The 20,356-nt window shown below is 43.0% G+C and overlaps 1 protein-coding gene across 6 annotated transcripts in view; it reads left to right on the forward strand.

Moving 5' to 3' along the window:
• MEIS1 (Meis homeobox 1) overlaps positions 1-20,356 on the forward strand; it is a 110,840-nt gene that overhangs the window by 73,474 nt on the left and 17,010 nt on the right. For all 6 annotated transcript variants that reach the window (XM_086631056.1, XM_086631062.1, XM_086631069.1 and 3 more), the window contains one exon: positions 13,530-13,606. In XM_086631056.1, the coding sequence (XP_086487182.1) occupies positions 13,530-13,606 (77 nt within the window). The remainder of the gene's footprint in view (positions 1-13,529; positions 13,607-20,356) is intronic.

Consider the following 20,356-nt stretch of genomic DNA (forward strand, 5'->3'; position numbering starts at 1 on the left):
AGCGGGTGAGCGCGGGCATCTCTGCCCTTGTCGTTCGGATTACCGCAGTGCCACGCGCCCAGTTACACAATGCGTAAAGGCGAGGGTTATTTCTAGGACAGATAATTGAACATTAATACTCGTTGACATTGTCGTAGGAATGATATGTCAAGCTGACAGGGCCTATGTGCTTACATCTGCTGATCGGCTGCAGACGAAGGGGATGTTTGGCAGATCAGACCCGGGGCCTCGCTGCCGCCGAGCTGGGGATGATACAGCCATTAATCATGAGCTGCCATCTTGGGCTACCTTCCTTAAAACGGTGGTCGGGTCCCAGCTTTTGGGAATGAAGGGTGAGGTTTGCACAACTGCCTTGATCCCCGCATGTGCACGCACACCTCTGCGTGTGTAAAGATGCATACACGTGCAGGAGACGTATTAAACAAGAGCATCCTTAATGCTGCGTACGCATGAGTGCTGCCGTTGTCTGAAACAACTGTTTTCAATCTACTAACGTAAAAATAAAAGGAAGCGGAGTCAATGAGAAGTCCTTCCAAAGGATTGAGAGCATGATCAAGTTTGATGAGGTGTTTCTGATTATCTCTAGCTTAGGAATTAGCTGACATAAAAACAGTAGCAAAATTAGCATGTTGTTATTTTTTTTTAGTATCTTTTATTTTTTTAGCATCTTTTTTGTGTGTCTCTTCTTCTGGAAGTCAACAGACCCTTCAAGACAGCTTGCTATAGATGAAGTATAGATAGGTAAATAGGTAGATAGAGTACATTGCGATCACTCTTGTCTCCTCCCAGCCAAAATCCCACAAACGATGCCTTTCGATATCATTTTAGAACGAGTCTTTGGAGAACTAATGCCTTTGTCACAGTATTTCTACAGCCAGACTTTGCTGCAGAAGTAACTGTTCAGAGAAACGAGAAGCAGACGGAAAACAATTACAGGGGCCTCTGACACCGGAGTCAGTTCTACTTTCTTAAAATAGAGCTAAACATCATGTTTGTAATGTCTCACGTATAGTTTGGCTCTGCATAAAATGCTATAAAATAGGGCCCCTGAGAACATCCATTATCACATTTTGGTTAACATCACAGATTTTAAAAATCCCAGTTGCACCGAAGCCATGAAATAAGGCTTTCATCTGTAAAGATCTAGTTTCTCTTTGTTATTAAAATAAATGAAGCCATTAAACAAAATATATGCATATAATAGTCAAGTTCATCATTTTGTGGCATCAAAATGATAAATTCGACTTTTTTTAATTAGAGCAGTCATCTTAGACAGGTTTGTGTATAGATCACAAGATCAAATATGCCTGGTTGCTCTTTCTTACTTTGTAACTTGTTAGTGGTGACATTTTTTTGGTCTTTAGCCACTTCCGTTTAGGTCTTTCTAAAAGAAATGTGGAGTTTTGTTCAGAAAGGAGGGGGAAGCAGAGAGGGGGATTTTGAGTTAAGTATTGAAAAAAGTAATTGATTATATGTTATTATCCTTGCAAATTATTAATAGCCATCACATCAGAAATGTGCTGAAAGCGACATGCCATCTCAACGCTTTTGCTTCCAAATATGTTGATTGTCACTTACCTGTGGAGGCATCCATACGTAGGTGGGGCTTGATGTGCTTGGTCCTTGAAGGAGACCAGGCAGGAGAGGATGGAGGGGATGCTCAGGTTGGGAATGGGATGGCCATTGGCTTCTTGTGGCTCACTCTTCTTGAATTTTTGAAGAGCCCCTTCCAAAAACCCCTGTCCTGGCCTTGTCCATCCACTGTCCTGTAGAAGACACCCACTGAGGATCTCACCTGACAAAGAAGAGGAACTGTCCTTTAGGCACCCCAGGCTTTGGCCAAGTTCGCTGCAGCTCATCACCATATCTAAAATTATGAAGGCATGGTCAGGTTTTCCATGTCAGAGCTTGTCCCCCAGCATCAGCCACCATGGAGGACTAGGAAGTTCCTTACTCCAGGAATATGCAAAATTCGGTCCTGTTAACCCTCCATGAGTTTGGTCTTTAAACGTTTTGAAAGCCAAGTGGACTCTGTGGAGAGCTGCATCAACTTTGGAGAGGGAAGATGTGGTTTTTTATGGGGGAGCCCTCTTGGTCCAAGCAGGTGGCCAAAAGGGAAGAGTCCCATCCTGGAGACCATCCAAGCCTTTTTAATGAGGTTTTTATAAGGACAGGAATCAGTACATAGTGAACTTATGGGCAAATGAGTGCTAATTTAGGGTTAAATCTGGAGATTTATGGGGAGAATCAGGATGTGCTTTTTCCTGGCTCTCAGGAGATGTAAATCACTTTTTTTTTTTCTTGGATGCACATCCTGCACATATAAATATCATCCTAGGAATGCACGTCTGCCCCATCTCTGGAAGTGTTCAAGGCCAGGTTGGATGAGGCTTTGAGCAACCTGGTGTAGTGGAGGGTGTCCCTGCCCATGGCAAGGGGGGTTTGGAACTAAATGATCTTTCAGGTCCCTTCCAACCCTAATCTTTCTGTGATTCTGTGATTCTATGATTTTATTCATAAATTCATTAGCATTATCAGCTGGGTTTCTTTGCTAAGTAGGATAAATAATTAATTAGAGCTGTTGTTTTCTTTTGGAGACTTACTAATTCATCTCTCAGAGTTAAATGTGAGCCGAGGCTGGCCAGAAAGTCTGTATTTCTGCACAGGTCCACACCCTGAAGCCAGTCAAAGGGATTTCACACACTAAATGGGTGTAGATAAATGAATTCTCTAGTCAGAAAGTAGAATTGCTTAGTCAAAAGTTTGCTGAGTGAAAACTTGCCTGTATTATTCATCTATGTGATCTGCCTGAGCTTGGGCTATTTTAGCAGAAGGGAACTCGTTAGAGTTAAGGACCGAAGGATGTAATCTGTGACAGCCTCTTGTCTGAAAGGTGAAAATAACAGAGACTGAACTTACAGGGGTGTAAAAGCTGGGATGGATAAAACGAGAGTGCCCGAAATACCTTGCTGGGTGTTGGGAAGCGAAGCCCAGCTCTAGCCCAGGTAAATTGCATTTGAATTTCAACCTCAGATGTGTACACGCTCCTCCTTGGCAAATGTCGAATTGATAATGCCTGTGTGTTAAAGAATTCTGATTGTTTCTTTGGCCACCTTCGCAGCTTATGAAAATGCAAGTAGACCTGCCTAATGAATATTAATAAGAGGGATGGCTGGATAACATATAAGCCCGTGGCTCTTTGGAGCTCGGATGGGGTTAGTTGGAGAATTGTTGTGGCTGGGAATTTACATGCTTTTTAAGAATAAACTTCCTGAATGCTTTTATATTCTCCTTTAAAAGCTGATGTTTGTTAACAGTGTGCATGGATGTGGGGTTTTTTTTACCCTTTTCCTCTCTAGATATATAGTGAGATTAATACCACAGGCGAGATGTCCGTGTTTTTTAAAACAAGGCAATTTATTAGATGAGGAAAGAGGCCCTATCTCTTAAATTTACCTTTGGTCTGGGGTTAATTGTATCGATAGCAACGGTTTATTTTATTTTCCTTGTTTCTTTTCACTTTTTCCCACTCCCCATCCTCCCAGGCAGCTGCAGCAGTTGTTAGCGGGACAGGGAAATGACACTGAGGAATTCGGCATCTCTAAATGTCCTGTGAGGCTTTAAACTACATTTCATGCAGTTAGTTAATAGAGCGGCTCGTTAGGCCCATCGACACGGACCTCACACATGGAAGTCGAATAGCAGGGAGGTGGCGGGAGGAGGGGAGGGCTCTGAGGACCCGGCTCTTCATCCGGAGCCACGCAGGCAGGAGCTGCCACCTCGTCGGAGCTCCCGGTGAAGCCCTTGGTGCTCGGCGGCCACATTGGCAAACTTCCCTCCGTTTTGCCAACGCTGTTCTCCAACTCTGCCGGAGCAATCCTCTCTGGACCTTAGGTTACTCACTTGTCAAAATCCCCTTTTACCAACCGTTCCGCCTGTGTCATAGGTCCCATTTGATCCGTTCTTCCCCAGGGCCCCGCTCCCAAAGGCTGCTAATTATGTGAAAAAAACAAGACCCCTTTTTTAATAACTTCCCGCTCGTTGAGAGCTGCAGGGGCAGACTTTGAAAAGGAGGACTCGAGTGGTTCAAAACTCAACAGGCAAAGAGAATCAGAGGGTTGTTTATTTATTATTAATTAAAAAAAACCCAAACCCAACCCCTCTTCTCAATAGCAGGGACCTGTGCCTGACTTTTGCGTTGCTGCACGGGGTGGAGTTGTTTTGCAGAGTGGTGGTTTGGGGCATTTCCCGGTGCTTGAGGGGGTTTGTACTTGTTCCAGGTCTGGAGATACTCTGGGAGGGTTTTGTGAAGACTCAGTGAGGAGGATTTAATCAAGATTCAGTGATAAAGATGCCTCTGCAGTGTCATTGCTGCCAAATACATAGTAAGACTTAATCTGCGTTCGCTTTACAAAGTAAACTTATTCTTTCTAAAACTTCCAAACATGAGGAAAGCCCCAGCTTTTTGAAGGAGAAACCCTCACATCAACACAGCGCATTTCTCCTTTTGCAAAAGGCCTTTTTTTTCCCTTTTCCTGTCATGACGAAAAGGCTTAATTTTTTTTTTTTTTTTTTTTTTTTAAGCCAACATAAGGCGAGAGGGAAGAGGGGGAAGAGTCATTAAAATGCAGTTCCTTCAATTACGTCCCGTTATTTGTCATCTTTATTGCTTTTCTATAGTTTTCATTGCACCTTTAATAGTATGCCTGGTCAGAAAAGGTGAGCTGGAATGTGAACACACTTGGCTGCCACTGCCGTTGCCGTCAGTGCCTACGAGCTGTACTCGAATCCCCGTCCCTGCAGATTTTAATGTCCCTGCAGACTGCTGGCAGCCTGCTTCCAGCTGTGGCAGGCATGATGCAGTGAATTGCTTTTGAATGTTCTTTACTCAAATAGGCAGTAATTACAAGCTTAAAGAGGTTTAGTGGTCCAGTAAACTACATAATCACCCCTGAATTAGCCTGGGCTCATCAGTTGCAGTCCAGCAACCTCAAGACTGCTGTTTGTATGCAGGCTTTATCACGTAGCAACCTGAGCAGCAGGTGTGGAACAGCAAGAATCCCCCATAAACACAACTGTCTACTGGGGACAATGATCTCTAATGAGATGAGGCTACAGCATCACTGTAATTTAAGTGGGAAAATTAACGCCGGAGAATGCACGCTACTTCCAAGAGTCTCTGCTTCTTTGGAGAACGGCGATGCTTTGCTGGCTTGGGTGATTTTTTTTTTTTTCTTTTCTCTCCTCATTGTATTTTTTTTCCTCCCAGATCTTTAACTGCATCTTTTTTTTTTTTTTATGAAGAACACATTGTGGTTTTGCTTATAAGTTGAGTGGGCTTTATTCTTTTACAGGGATATGTTGTGAATATTTAATGGTGGATGAGGCATCTGTTCAAGGACTTTCCATGCCAACAAAGCGGCGTTGTAAAATAGCAGCTTTATCTTTTCGTTTCCTTCCTCGGTGGTGTTGGGTGTTTTTTTTTTTTCCAAATAGAAAATGTTTGGATGTGAAAAAACTCCCTTGTCTTGGCGTTGAAGATGGGCATCTCAACTCGGTGATTGCCTTGAACTCTTTTTGCGCGACGGCTTGGTCCTTCCGTGAGAAAAGGTGGCTGAGATTATGGCAGGAGGCTTCTCAAATTGCTTGGTGGCTGCTCCCAAGGGTGCTGTCACCCCAGGAAACCTGCCTAAAGCTCCCGCTCCGTCCTAAAGCCAGCGGTTGATGTTGAGAACCTTGCTGAATACAGCAGCCCTCCATCACTCTGGTCACTCCAGCATGGTAAGGTAGGGGAGGTGGGTGTAGGGGAGCATTTTAAACCTCCGCTTACAGGGGGAGCTCCTGATATACCAAAGGCCACCTGAGAAAGAGGGCAAAAAGCACAAATAAAAGCTTTCAGCTTAGCTCTGCGGGATTACAACCGCCGGCACTGGCGTTTCGCAGAGATTGCAGTTATTTCTGAGCCCACCTGTTTAGAAAGTCATTGGAGGTGGATAAGGCCAGTGACTTATTGCTGAGAAAAGGCTTCTGGTTAGGAGATATTTACCTGAGCTAATCTGTCTTAGGCTGGCTCTAAAAACAACAGCAGCACTTTTATGGAGTTAGCAGGTAGTAGGGATTTCCTTTAGCAGGACGGGGATATTTTTTCCTCCTTCTCAAAAGCCGCTAACCTAGGAGAGGCTGAGATTCACCTTCCTGCTTTTCCACGGCCGCCTGATAAAGATGCCAGCTTAACTGAAAAGCTGGATTTCAAGGATGTGAGTTTTAGCTCTGAGGTGTTTGGAAGTTGGGTGATGCATTTCCTCTGTTCCTTCGGTGTCACTTGGATGTAACACTTCATTGTTTTCGGCCGTACGCTGTGCTGAAAAGAGTTTTGCTGATCTTTCGGATGTAATTTTTCTTTTAATTACCCTGTCCTTGGTTATTTTAAGGCTGTGCGAGAGCAAAAAAAAAAAAGAATAAAAAATGGAGACAAATGGAGCAGGGGATGGGAAGGCGCATCGCCCATGTCACGTTAGCACAAATAATCTTGATGCTGGAGAAAAAAAAATCACTTCTTAAGTCTATTAAGAGCAGTTAACGTGTGTGCAAGTGCTGTGTTTGTGTTTCTGCGTGCACATCCATACAGGCACTAAAGGAATGTTTAACATGGGAAAAGCTCCGCTCAATTACCCAGGTATGACGTGGGAGTTGTCTGCGTAGACTCGGCTTAAACTGAAAACTGGTAGGAGCCAAAGCGAGCTCTAAACAGTGAGGTCTATCAGAGTGTCTCCAAAAGGAAATAGCAGAAGCAGAAGGACTAGCGAAAGCTTGACTGGAAAAGGCGGTGGGTAATAATATATGGTATGGAAGGAATAATATTGTAGCAGCCAGGGGATGGATTAGATTAGTTAAAAGGTTTTTCCATTTTCTGACTTCTGTAATATCCTGTGCAAGGGATGATCTGAACTTTTTTTTCCTTAATGAGTGCTCGCATTATGAATAATTTGATGGGGCCACCAGAGAAGTATTGGCAGTGCATCCCAAGCCATACCATGTCTCTCCATCAGCCTTGGAAAGGATATTTGTGTTAGCGAGTGCCAAAACTTGTTCACAGACAACTCTTGCAAGAAAATTATTTACAAAAGGGCAAATGGGAAAAAAAAAAGAGACGCACAGAGCACCTTTTTTTTTCTCCCCAGCATAACTCCTTCATTAAAAAGTGTAGCTGTTGCCGGTACCTCTTCCCCCCTCCTCGTCAGCCCCCGCAAATAAAATGTCTCTTCCACCCCACTGCCTGCAAAACCCACCCAAGCCCTGTTCAATCAGGTTGTGCTCTGGACATGTGTTCAGATGTTAAAACTTCTGGGGTGTTGGCTCTGTGTTTCACACCCTGTGTTTGCCTTCGGAGAGGCAGATTTGGCCTCCTTTCCTCACCTTTTCATTTTCGGCAGGGTCGCCAAAGCAGCCTGCAAAACCTTTGGCAAGGGAGGCAATGGGCAGCGTCTCAGAGCCCTGTCTCATAGGATTTGGCGGTCAAGTGGCACCGTACAGCCTTGCCGTAGCGATACAGGGATGCAGCATCTTGTCACCTTGCATGTTTTGATGCATTTTTAATTTTCCAAGCCCAAGCACGCCTGTTGATACTGCGCTCGTAGTTGGCAGTTCAATAACTTTGGTGGCACCAGGATTTAATAATAGTAATGCCATGAAAAAAAATCTTACTGCGGGGGTACTAAACTGTTATAATAAGTTGAGGAAATGTTTTCTTTTGAAAGAGGAAAAGGCTGGCTTTGTCTGCAGCATGACCGTGTCATATGGACTGCGTTTTCTTGCCGCACTGAAAAAGCAACGAGGAGTTTTAAATGCCAAAGCCAGCTCGCACTTCAGCAGCATTATCAGGCTGACTCACTGCTCTCGGCCGAGGAAAAGACTCTGTAAACTTTGCCTGGGCTTTTTTCCTCTCAGCCTCGTAGATGCATTTCTAATAAAACAACTTCCTCCTCGGTGTTTAGTATTTCCTCCGCCGTGCAAGCCAGTCCCATGGGATAAACAGGATCGAGCTTGCAGCTTCCGAGTTGATTTCCCCTCCCGCCTCCCCAGCAGCTCACCTCGACTTGGCAACTTTTGACAGCCTCGCCTGAATATAAAGCAGGTCGCAGGGACGGTCTAGAAACCGATTGACGCAGCCTGCAAAATAGGCGAGGGGACTCAACCACGTTCCCTTATCGCTCCCTCTAAATAACGCCGCTGGCTGATGGTGAAAGCAGGTTGCAGTCTCGTGGCTTTATGGATAGCGATCCGACCATTTTTTTTGGCCACTTTGCGAACGCAGGAACCTCCATTATTCTTTCGGAGGCCGGGATGTGTGAGGATCCAGGACTCGACTGCTATAAATTCAAGCTCTGTTCGTAGACTACACCATGCACCGCTTTTGTAATGCAAATGGCAGGCACAAAGTGTCCCTTTGATAATGTGCAGTCAGGAGACAAAAAAAGCATTCACCGCAACAGTAAAACTAATTCAGAAAGCTCAGAGATAATACAAAAGCATTATGGATATTAAAAAAAAAATCTAATAATTTCTCGTAGGTCAACTCGATCACTAATGTAAACAGTTCAGTTGTAAACCAGGAGGAGGTAGGGGAAGGGGAGAGACCCAAACAGCTCCGCCGCCACCTTAGCTAACCCTGGACAAGTTTGCATAAAGCAAGGATTTAGAGTTTGACATAAAACCAATGAGCAGTTTGTCACTGATGAACTTTGGGCTTTGTTCTGGTTACTGAGTGAGATGTAGGCTGGGTCGCTCTTCAGAAACAAGAAAATCATAGTATTGGGGTTTTTTTCTTGTTATTCTGAGGATAGAAAACAGTTGATAGACACTCCTGAGGGTGTAAATGTTGAGGGGGGGATAGTTTCTTTCCATCACCTACCAGAATTTAGCTCAAGGTCATCTCGCCTTGGTGCATGACGCTGAGCTCTGGAGGAGGCAGGGGACTGGGGGAAGGGGATAAAAGGACTTCCGAAATGGTTCTCCCGGCACGGTCAGCCAAGCGACGGCGCTGCCACGATAAGGGCGACACTGGACGGTTGCCACGACGTCCTTATAATGTGACGTGCAACCGTTCACTTGGGGCTTGCTTCCACCGCTGTGCTGTGCTCCAGCTGGTTGGCAGCGTTGGCATCCAGGTGGTTCGATGCCATGAGGAATTAGTAATTTGGGGGGGCGAAAAGGGGCGGTTTTGCCTCCCGTTATCTCAGCAGTAAGTTCTGGGGAGGATTATTTTTGTATTTTTTGCCACCATTGCGATACGCTGCTACGGCAGGCAAAGGCAGAGAGGGAGGGAGAGTTGTTGATACTGGGTTACAGATAAGATAAAGTCTGTCGCTGTCCTGGCATCCAGCATTTGCAGCCTGGGGTGGAAAACTGAAGGAAAAGAGTACGTTTGCACGAGGGGTGTCATTAAGAGACAAACTTGGATGCTTTCCGTCTGTATCTACTGGAGACTTTACCCATCGGCTGTAGTCAAAGGTGGTAAAAAAAAAAAAAAAATGCTTATTTGTTTTGCTAAAAATGATCTCGACTGTATTAAAAAGGGACTTTTATTAAGACTGCTGCTCTCTAAATACCATTCATAAAACAGTGACGAGAGGATATGATGGAAAGTTACATTTTTCTCTCTGTCACTTTGATTTCTTTGTTACTGCTAAAACGACTGCTCTGACTCATATTTTGCATAGTTATTTTTACCTTTTCAAATGTTCCTTAACTGTTCATATTACCCTGGGCAAATCCCCCAGGGATAATTTTCATTTGCATGCAGACTTTGATGGTGTTATTAAGCAATCACTTTCTGTACTAAGTCATTATTAAAAGTAATACCACAGAGCCTCAGAAACACATTAATGGTGCCAAACAATCCGCATTTCAGTGCTAGATTTATGGAAAGGGAAAAAGCACTCGGTCTCATACCGTGCGGTGGATGCTGCTCTGTAGTGCTGTAGCAGCAGCAGGCATGATCAGAAAATAGCGGAGCCAGATTCAGAGTCTTTATCTGTTGTCAGCCTTATTCTTCCAAATGCCTTTTTTTTTTTTTTTTTTTTAACCGGCCTGCTTCCTACTTTTTTTTTTCTCCCTCCCGGGATTTGCCCTTTTCCTCTGGCCTTGGCAAGAAAGCCTGTCTGCAGTCTTCCAGTATCCACAAGCTGGGCTGGTTCTGGGAAGGAGGGTCAGCCTTCCCATCTGTAATCACCGTTTTATGACTTTCACTCGAGGTGTTAATGCAGATCAAATGGAAAACACTCCAGCAAGAGGGTTACAGCTTCTCGCGCTGCCCCGCGTACGGTCCCAATCGTTAATTCTGATTATAAGACCTAAAGGTAATTCTGTTTGCTCTCCTAATGCATTGCAGCTCTCCCGGTGGTCCGACGTCTCTTTCCTCCAATTCCCGTCTTGATCAATTGTTTGCAAATAATTAAGCTTTTAAGAGATAATGGTAGGAGCTAATGTACACAACAAAGTGAAGGTCTCAAGTCACTGTTTATCGAACAGTGGTACAATTTGCTTTGATATCCCAAAGTGATCCAGAGTGATAGGTGGACTTGCCAGCTGGAGTCAGTGTGGTGTTTGTAGACACACACTTCCATATATATTTACATATTTATATATTTCATGGAATCATAGGATATCTCAAGTTGGAAGGGACCCATAAGGATCACCAAGTCCAACTCCCTGCTCCTCGCAGGACTACCTAAAACTAGCTGTTTGACTAAGAGATATATATATGTATATACACAAATATATATTTTTATATATTTGTGTATGTATGTATACATACACACAAATATAATACACATATAGAAACAAATATATATACACGTCTCTGTGCATGAGTCTTTGTCCCTTTAAACAACCATTAGAAAGCTTTTGGAAGGCACCTGTCCTACTCACACAAATGAAATAAAGACCAGCAGCAGCAGCTTTGACTGAATTTCCTATTTCTTTATAAAATGGCAGGTCTCAGGGTTTTCCCCTTTCTCTCTGTTGCAATGTGATGTCTGCCTTTGCCTGTAGCACAGGCCTTCCTAGCCCTGTGGGTGGGAATGCAACAAGGCTTTGAATGTTTTTATAGCAACCTAGCCTGTGGCATGCCGATTCTTTGTCAAGTCATTTTTGTTATTTCATTTATTTATTCATTTATTTATTTTAGCCTACAAAGGAACAACTCGTACAATCCACTGAAAGCTTATATAATAAGGATGCCCAGCATTTAAGATTATTTTAAACCACGCCGAATCATAGTTAAAAAGCCTGCCACATTGTGAACCTTTAGCTAAGAGGGATTAGCTACGTGAAGTCCTGGGCTGTCATGTGATTATGGCAATTATAGATTTATCATGAAATTAAAAGTTTGTGCTGTGCTAGGCTATGGGAAAAAAAAAAAAAAATCAGATGACCTTAAACATACTGCGATTTGAGGAATTTAGGGGTTGGGACTTTTAAAGCAATTATTTTTACAGTGACTGTATTATTCTGATGGCTAATTTTATTCAGTCTTGTCTGTTTGGAAAGAAGTCCAGAACAATTGAAAATTGCTTAATGGAGACAGAGTTCTCAATTCCAATAGCTAGAGGCCGTTTAGTAATTATTGCTTGCTGCATGAAATTAGACACAGTTTGTTCAATTACTTAAAATTAGATCGCATGTAAGGTGGCAAAGTGAAATAAGAAAAAAAAGAATAATTTTGTCCTCGCTTGATAGCAAAGTAATGAAATGGGAAGTAAGCTGTAAAGACAAAAATGTTACAAATCATCTCTGTAGGGTATTTTTTTGAAGAGAAGCAAAATGTTATGTTCAAATAGACGGACGTAAGTTAAGTACGACTGTTGTGGATGCACGTGTGTGTAAGGCAGACTATTAGATTCATGCTATGTTTTTGCATGCATGAAATGCAAACTACCAGTTAAAAAGAAGTAAAATCCCTTTTTCTCTGTCTTCCACTTGGCAATTCTAGAGCTGTTTCACATACATGCAGAAAAGACGGGGTAATTTACAAGTGTGCAGGTTATCTGTGGGCTTGCTGTCAAGAAAACAGTATTTTTAAAAGAATGGGAAGTTTTGGGGTGAAATTGGGAAGGTTTCACCGTTTTGGGGTGAAAAATACTGTATCTTTTGGAGCTGATGGCCAAGTGGGCTTTGGAATGGACACGTTGGGCAAAGGGATGTTGTTGCAGGAGTTACAACAATAATTCCTATTTGGTAAAGTGAGGCGATGCAGGCAGGTAACGTAGCTATTAGTTGTCAGATTATGCTGTTTACAAGAACATATAAAATCTGCTAAATAGTTACAATACCAGTAAGATTGCTGAATTTTACGAGGTTTTAAATTCTTACACTTTACAAGGTTTCCGTTTACATCTCGTGTAATATTCTGCCAAAGAATACATCCAAAGAATATGGGAATGTTTCAGGGGAAAAAAAAAAAAAAAAAAAAAAGAGAGAGAATGTGTGTATAACAGCAAATACTTTGTGACAAACAACTGCTCAATGGGATGTTGGGACAGGTCTAACCAGTTATATCAAATTATCTTTACTGAAATGTTATTAAGTCCCTTGCAGCAGACATGATCTGAATCTGATGTGTACTAAGACTTAGGTGTCCAGATTAGGAGCTGAGCCAGATCCTCAGAACAGGGTTTTTTCCTGGGAATTGTTATGTTTGCGATATTTGGCTGTTTCCTTTTGGGACAGTGACATTTTTACATGGAGGGAAAGGACAGAAATGGTATTTCTAAATTTCAAACTTGGATGTGGTTCTCACTGTGGATTTATTAAGCAATCTGTATTCATGCAGAAGTGAATTTTCTGAGAAAGCAATCAAGTTCTCACAAGAAACTGAACTTATGATTGAATTTTAACATTATCTTCAATTAAACCAGTATTTGTTTTCTGTCTCTTAGGATTAGTGCAGCACAGCTATGTTAATGTCAGGCAAAAATGTGCTGATCATTGACCTTGCGTTGGCCTGTGTTCAAAAGCCGGGTGTTTGTTTATGTTCAGGATGCTGATCTTATTTGCAAATTATTTTGGGGCACTGGCAAGATTTGTCTTCGCTATCTCAGAAAACATTTAGTTTGAGAGAGAGGGTGCTTTATCGCACTCTTTATTGTGCTGCAAAATACAGGGGAAAAAAAATCTGTGATTTGACTCTAATTGGTCATTCGAGACAAGTGCAAAAACTTTCAGCTAATGCAACAAATATCCTTCTTGAGTATCAAGGTACTGCCAGTATCCTAAGCAGTTATTTCTCCACTTCACTAATCTTTATAATTGGCTTGTCTTTTACTGCCATTAATTAAGTGATGTAGTAGCCCATTAATAATTATAAAAGAGTGACACACCTCAGCATTTTCACCTTTCAATAATAGATGTCACGCTTCTGTTTTAGTTTTTTGTTTGTTCTTTTTTTTAAAAAAAAATTTAAATAAAAAGCAGGCAAAAAAAAAAAGCGCATTGTTTTAAATGTATATATTTATTTTGGTGTCTTATAGCACCCTTACCCTTCAGAAGAACAGAAAAAGCAGTTGGCACAAGACACAGGGCTCACTATACTTCAAGTGAACAATTGGTAAGTAATTTTCCTCAGTGTTTCTATACGGCCGCTGGCACCCTCCGGCTAACGCTTTGCATTTTTGAGGACACACCTTGCCCTCGTCTGCTCCCCTCTAGCAGTTTATCGATGCGAAAGTGATATAACCGCGTGAATGGTTCCAGTTACGGGAACCAGGAGGTTTGCTGCCACGGAAAACAAGTCATATTTATTTTCTCATCACTTGGGCAGATTTCGGTGTATTCGCATTCGGGTACCAGTCCTCTTTCTGGCTCAGGATGTGTCTTCTTCAATAGGAAGCCACATCCATTTTGAGAACGTTGGTCTTGGAAGAGGTTGAGATGTTGGGTGAAAAGAAAGGGGCGATTGGCCCCGTTTCTGCAGAGCATATTGTTATTTTGGGGTGCTGCCATCTTTTTTTTTAATGTTGTTAGTGGGGTTTTGCTTTTTGACTGACATCCTTCTATTTCTTTACTGGTTTGTTTTAAAAGTCCAGTTTTTAGCTGGATAAACTCAAATAAACTTTGAGGACAAACTGGCTCTTTGCTGCTGAAGTACGGTGTGGAGCAATTTTATTTATTTATTTATTCCAGCTAAAGGTTGCTGGAGCTCCTGGTGTGTTGTAGTAGCGATTCGTTTGAAGGAAATCGAGATCCGTGCTGTTTCTGCAGTGGCTTTGGGGTTGCTGGCTGTCTGGCACGTAGCGAAGGCACCCAGTGAAAATTATTCGTGATTTAAGTATAAAAACACAACTTCAAAAAATATTTTTATTTATCACCCTTTGTTAATGCATCGAAATGTAGGTTTTTCCCACTATCCCAGAACAAGTGTCATATTTGAAGTGTGTTGCAATCTAATACCTTGTAAAACTAAGTGTATCTAATTAATTGTCCTAATATTTTTAGATTAGTGTTTATGATGGGAAACCTTATCCTCTTTGAAGTAATACCCAGAAAATGGCCAAGGCAAACGGCGAGCCTGCTGGGGAAAAGGGAGGGAGGACTGCCAGTTTGCAGACAAAAGTATTTTTTTTCCGTGCAGTAAGTGTCAGAGATTAATATTACTGAAGCTCTGATTACATGGCCTAATCCATTTTAGTGAATAAATTTGGTCTTGATGTCCATTGCACCTACATTAACAAACCCTCCTCTCTTAGAGAGAGTAGGAGCCTATGGGAGAGATTGCAGATATATTAAACCCCATTACAGAAAATGTAATTTCTGTCAATATAATCCCATGTATTCTTCAATTTAGTACTTTAGAGATAACAAGCTACTTACAATATATTTGCCTTTGGAGGATTAATTTACAAAGTGCACTATCTGGGAGACGCAGGCGGGCTCACATAAGCATAGCTTGTAAGGGTTATCAATTTCTGTGACCCCACAGCAGCCCTGGGAGATCAATTTTTGAAGCCCTTTAAGACACTAAATAAAGGAAAATGCCAAATACTTAGTCTATGTGTAATATGCTTCCAAGATACTTACTTTAAAACGGAGGAGTAAAAGGCACTAAACGTCAAACACGTATTATAAGGAAACGTAACCTGCGTTATTTTGGCTTGACCAGGAAAAATTAGCGTTTTCTTTAGCTTTATGTCCTCCAACCTTTGTCCAGGCGATACCCTGATTTATATACATGGTTGTCCTTCAGTTTAACGATAGGTGCTTTTGCCAGTTGAGAAGCTGTGCGTGTTCACCAGGGGTCTTATTTAACAATGGGTTGGAGCAAGCGTGTGCTGCGTCCGGGAGCATAGGATTCGGCACGGCCAACTGTGTCTGTTGAAGATGGGCCATCAAAGAAATTTTTGGAGATGATGAACATGGGATGCTTTGAGCTAAAGCTGGTGAATTTTTTTTCTGAGTGACTTTCTGGGATGTTTTTCAGTACTCGTCTCACCTCGGATCTGTGGAGTTTTTACTTCAACTTTCCGTCAAATGTGTTTTTATAAGTTCCTTATGAGCAAGGGGGAAAAAAAAGTAGGTCAAAATACATTATAACTGAAGTCTTGTAGATGTAGGGCAGGCTTCCTCTGCTTGAGCTAGTTCGGTAATTCTGCTGTGGTGGTACAATTGTATAAATTATTGAGACAATTCTCCTTCCCAGCCCCATGAAGATTTAACACTGTAGAGCCGGTTGGGGCTTTTTTAAGTAACAGGTATCCTTATGTGGTGGGCAGAGATGCCAAAATATGGTAACTCAGCCCCTGCTTTTTGTAACGGATGCTAAGGAACAAGGAGGCTGTGAGGCCGTGGCTGAGTGTGCAGGTTACACACACGCACACATGTGTACCCTCAAGAAACATCCAGCCATGGGATGACTGGCCCTGAGCAACCTGATCTAGTTGGAGATATCCCTGTTCCTTGCAGGGGGGTTGGACTAGATGACCTTTGAAGGTCCCTTCCAGCCCTAACGATTCTATGATTCTATGATTCTATGACCAACGAGCTACTCATCCCCTCCCGAATCCTGGGCATATGGGCAACCCTCTCCCAACATTTTTCTGAATCCTTCTCCTTCTAAGGAGGTATGCAGGAGGAGAAACTCTTCTTGCCTAAATTGTTTGCTGCGGGGAAGAGGTAACGTATCATTTGTAGTTAGCTTTCCTTTTCTTCAATGGGCTCATAAGTCATTCAGGCACGACTCGCAAAAAAATTTTGCCTTCTTCCTTAGATTCTTCCAAACTTGTTAACACACATATACATTTTTGTGTTAATGATGAGTCATTGTAAATCAGTGTTGCGGAGCTTAAATAAAATGCTGAAGGGCAGGCTGGGTGCAGATCAGTCATAAATTATTGGCAGCAACACAGCATGTGGGAATACATGAAATGTGCATGAAAAACATAAACTCATGTCTGGTAGCATGGTCGTTAGCCCAGACTGGGAATGCTGGATTTTCTGGATGGAGTTAGAAGTTTGCCACAGAGCAGTCAGTGAAGAGAGCATTTGTTTTCTGCAGATTGAAAGCATTTGAACAATTTTTTTTTTAAACTTTTTTTTTTTTTGTCATATTTTGAATGCCTTTACAGTATGTGCTAGTTGCATACTTCAGTTCTCTGCCGTAACGGAAAAAAAATAGTGCTTTTCACGTACAGTTTGCCCGGTGTTGGGGCTCCCTGGGTTGATGCACACAACTCCTATTGATGGTGAAGTCGTCACAGGAATGGGGTAATGATGTGAGACATGCCAGAAAATGTATCAATGGTAGGGTACATGTCTTTAAAAATACCACAGTTTTAACTTGACCCTTTTCCTTGGGTTGTTTTATTTTTTTTAAAGTAATGAATTAATCCATGAGAAGGATTTTTCCTTTTTTTTTTTTTCCCCACACATGACGATTTTCCTTGTGAATAACCAGTGATGCCTTGTAGGACCATCTTTTTGCCACAATCAGATGTTTCTGTCGTGGGAAGAAGGAGCCCTTACCCTTACTGTTGCAAAAAAAAAAAAAAAAAATCTGTGGCAGGTAGGAAGGTAGCAGAGTTCAAGATGTTGTTAGTCTAAATAAACCCTTCAGGTCTCCGTCTTGTTAGTTGTTTAACCCCACAGCAGTTTAGAGCTGGAAGACTGGTAACATGAACTAGAGGGGCGCTTGTATGATCTTGAGAAGGTTGCATATATGGACGTTGAAGGGACCTGACCAAGTAGAGGTTAATAAGGTGCTTTTCCCCGGTGACAAAAACCGTGATTGAAATATCCAGGAGGTGTGATCCAATCACTTCTTACCTCAGTTGAGAGCCAGCCAGGCTATATTGAACAATCTATAGAGTTTTCTTGTTTACTACATCCCAACTGCATCTCTTCCCCTTAAGAACTAATGGTAAATAATTACTGGTGGTACTCTACTGAGAAGAGAGAGCAATTCTCATCAAGGGCTGCATTAGGTGTCAGATGCTTGTTTGTGTTTTAGGAAAGTCTGGATACACACAGATAAATGTCTGTATATTTGTAGAATAATGTGCCTTTATAACCTCTCTATATGTGCATGTCAATGTGTGGCTACCTCTCTAAATAGAGTTGCATACAGCCGCATTAAAATGGTCTTAAAAAAAAAAGATTGAGTTTGAAAATTCAGATCCTTAAAGCTCCAGCCTTTTATTAGGTGCTCCCATTCTGCTTTTTCCAAAATAACCCTCGTGTTATCTAGGGCACAAACCAGACAATGATGGAGCAGCTAGTCAATATTTTATCTTACCCTCATTCTTCAGTGCTTCATTTGTTGAGCTGTATTCAAATCGTGCTTGAAGATGAAATTAATAATTACTGCCGGGCTTTCCTTTGGCGCTTACTGCTGTAACACCCAAGTCCTCCCCTGACCTCTGCTTGCCTGTATATGCCTACAAGGTTGTGGGTCTGCATGGTGTTTTTACAGTTCCCCTGCAGAGACCATAGTGTCCTTATTCACAGGTGAAGAAGCAAGGCTGAGAGGTCCAGGTCCAGCACCTGTTTTGGCTTCACCTGTTTTGGTTGGTCTGGGACTGTGAGATGACTCAAAATGACAGCACGTTATCCACGTTTAAGGTCAATGACCACTGAGTTCAGTGGAAACTCCAAATTTTTAATCATAGGATCATAGAATGCTTTGTGTTGGAAGGGACCTTAAAGATCATCTAGTTCCAACCCCCCTGCCATGGGAAGGGACATCTTCCCCTAGATCAGGTTGCTCAAAGCCTCATCCAACCTGTACTTGAACACTTCCAAGGATGGGGCAGCCACAGTTTCTCTGGGCAACCTGCTCCAGTGCCTCACCACTGTCGTTGTAAAAAACTTCGTCCTTATATCTAATAGAAATCTCCCCTCTTTCAGTTTAAAAGCCATTGTCCCTTGTCCTGTCACTACACACCCTTGTAAAAAGTCCCTCTCCAGCTTTCTCGTAGGCCCCTTTAAGTACTGGAAGGCTGCTAGAAGGTCTCCCTGGAGCCTTCTCTTCTCCAGGCTGAACAGCCCCAACTCTCTCAGCCTATCTTCATAGGAGAGGTGCTCCAGCCCTCAGATCATCTTTGTGACCCTCCTCTGGATCTGCTCCAACAGCTCCATGTCTGTCTTATGTTGGAGGCCCCAGAGCTGAAGGCAGTACTGCAGGTGGGGTCTCACGGGAGTAGAGGAGAGGGGGCGAATCACTTCCTTCGACCTGCTGGCCACACTTCTTTTGGATACGGTTGGCTTTCTGGGCTTCAAGTGCACGTTGCCGGCTCATGTTGAGCTTCTCATGAACTGACACCTCCAGGTCCTTCTCCTCTGTGCTGCTCTCAATCTATTCTCCGCCCAGCCTATATTTTTGCTTGGAGTTACCCCATCCCATGTGCAGGACCTTGCGCTTGGCCTTGTTGAACTTCCTGAGGTTCTCACAGGCCCACCTCTCCAGCCTGTCAAGGTCCCTCTGGATGGCATCCCTTCCCTCCAGCGTGTCCACCACACCGCACAGCTTGGTGTCGTCAGTAAACTTGCTGAGGTGCACTCACGTTCACTTAATGCCTTGGCATCTTATGTTGCCAAGCTCCAGTGCTGGGTGTGGAGGAGAGGTGCAAGAAAGGAATAACTAACTGCTGGGGCAAAGTTTGGGTTTGATGCTTTCCTCAGTAGCTCCCAAACAGCCAAAGGCAGACACAGAGCTGAAAAAAACCCTCTCCCCTTCTTCCGTGCAGTGTTCACCTGCTTCAGCCAGGACTGCTTTGCTTTTCTTGCTGTTTGCTGCCTTACTTGTTCAACTTTGACAAAGCTTTTTTCCTGTAGAAATCAAATTTTCTCCATTATAGTGCCCTGATATTTTCTTTCAACAAATATAACTGGTGTAGGGGTGGTTGAGGCATTGAGCCCTATCAAAAATTGTACTGTGAGCAGGTAACCAAACTGTTTACATATGAAGTAGATTAAAGAATAGAGTGCAAAGAGCTCTAGTAATGCAGTTTCCTAACTCTTGAGTTCTTGATTTTATGACCTTGGCTTCTTTAAATGTCAATTTTGTGTATAATTTCCTAGGCTTGCAAAGAAACCCAAACAAACCTCAACCAAAGACACTGGAAAAAATGATGAAATAATGTAAATTTCCCTAATCTCATTCTTGGAGACAGCTGAAGTTATTTTTGCTAAAACTTTATAAGGAAAAAATTTCAAAAAGGCTCCAAGAGCAGCCTGAAGATGAGTTTGCAAAATCGGAGATGGCTTTGCAATGGGAAGACCAGACCACCTTACTGTATGTAGCACAGGGCGTAGGCACCCAGAAATACTTCATTACTCTTTTCACCCTATCACAACTCCCTTTGAGCAGGAATTTTTCTCCTGCCTCTGTTTCTTTGCTCATGGGTAAATGTAACAGTAGAGCTTTGCTGCTGTAGTTGCGTGGGGCAGGGAACGAAGTGCTTCGCCATGGCAGGGGCAGGCAGGGTGGCGTGGCAGGGATGGGATGGGAGGATTTTGCACTTTCTATGGGGGATTGCTCCCCAGCACCCAGCGATGAACAGGGAGCAGCGCTGCCAGGGGTGTCCTTCTCATCTGCTGGTCTGTTGTGCCCGACCCAGCTTGCAGATGGCGGGGTTAAGGATGGAGCAGACAGGGAGATGCAGATGGGGACAGATGCTGACGGGGCAGGTGGAGAGATGAAGAGACAGGGCAGATGGGAGATGCTGAAGGGGCAGATGGGGGGATGCTGATGGGGTAGATGGGGAGACACAGATGGGGCCAGATGCTGATGGGGCCAGTGGGGAGGATGCAGATAGGGCAGATGGGGGATGCTGATGGGGCCAAATGCTGATGGGGCAGATGGGAG

The sequence above is a fragment of the Tauraco erythrolophus genome, chromosome 2, assembly GCF_009769465.1.
Source record: "Tauraco erythrolophus isolate bTauEry1 chromosome 2, bTauEry1.pri, whole genome shotgun sequence".
NCBI lineage: Eukaryota > Metazoa > Chordata > Aves > Musophagiformes > Musophagidae > Tauraco > Tauraco erythrolophus.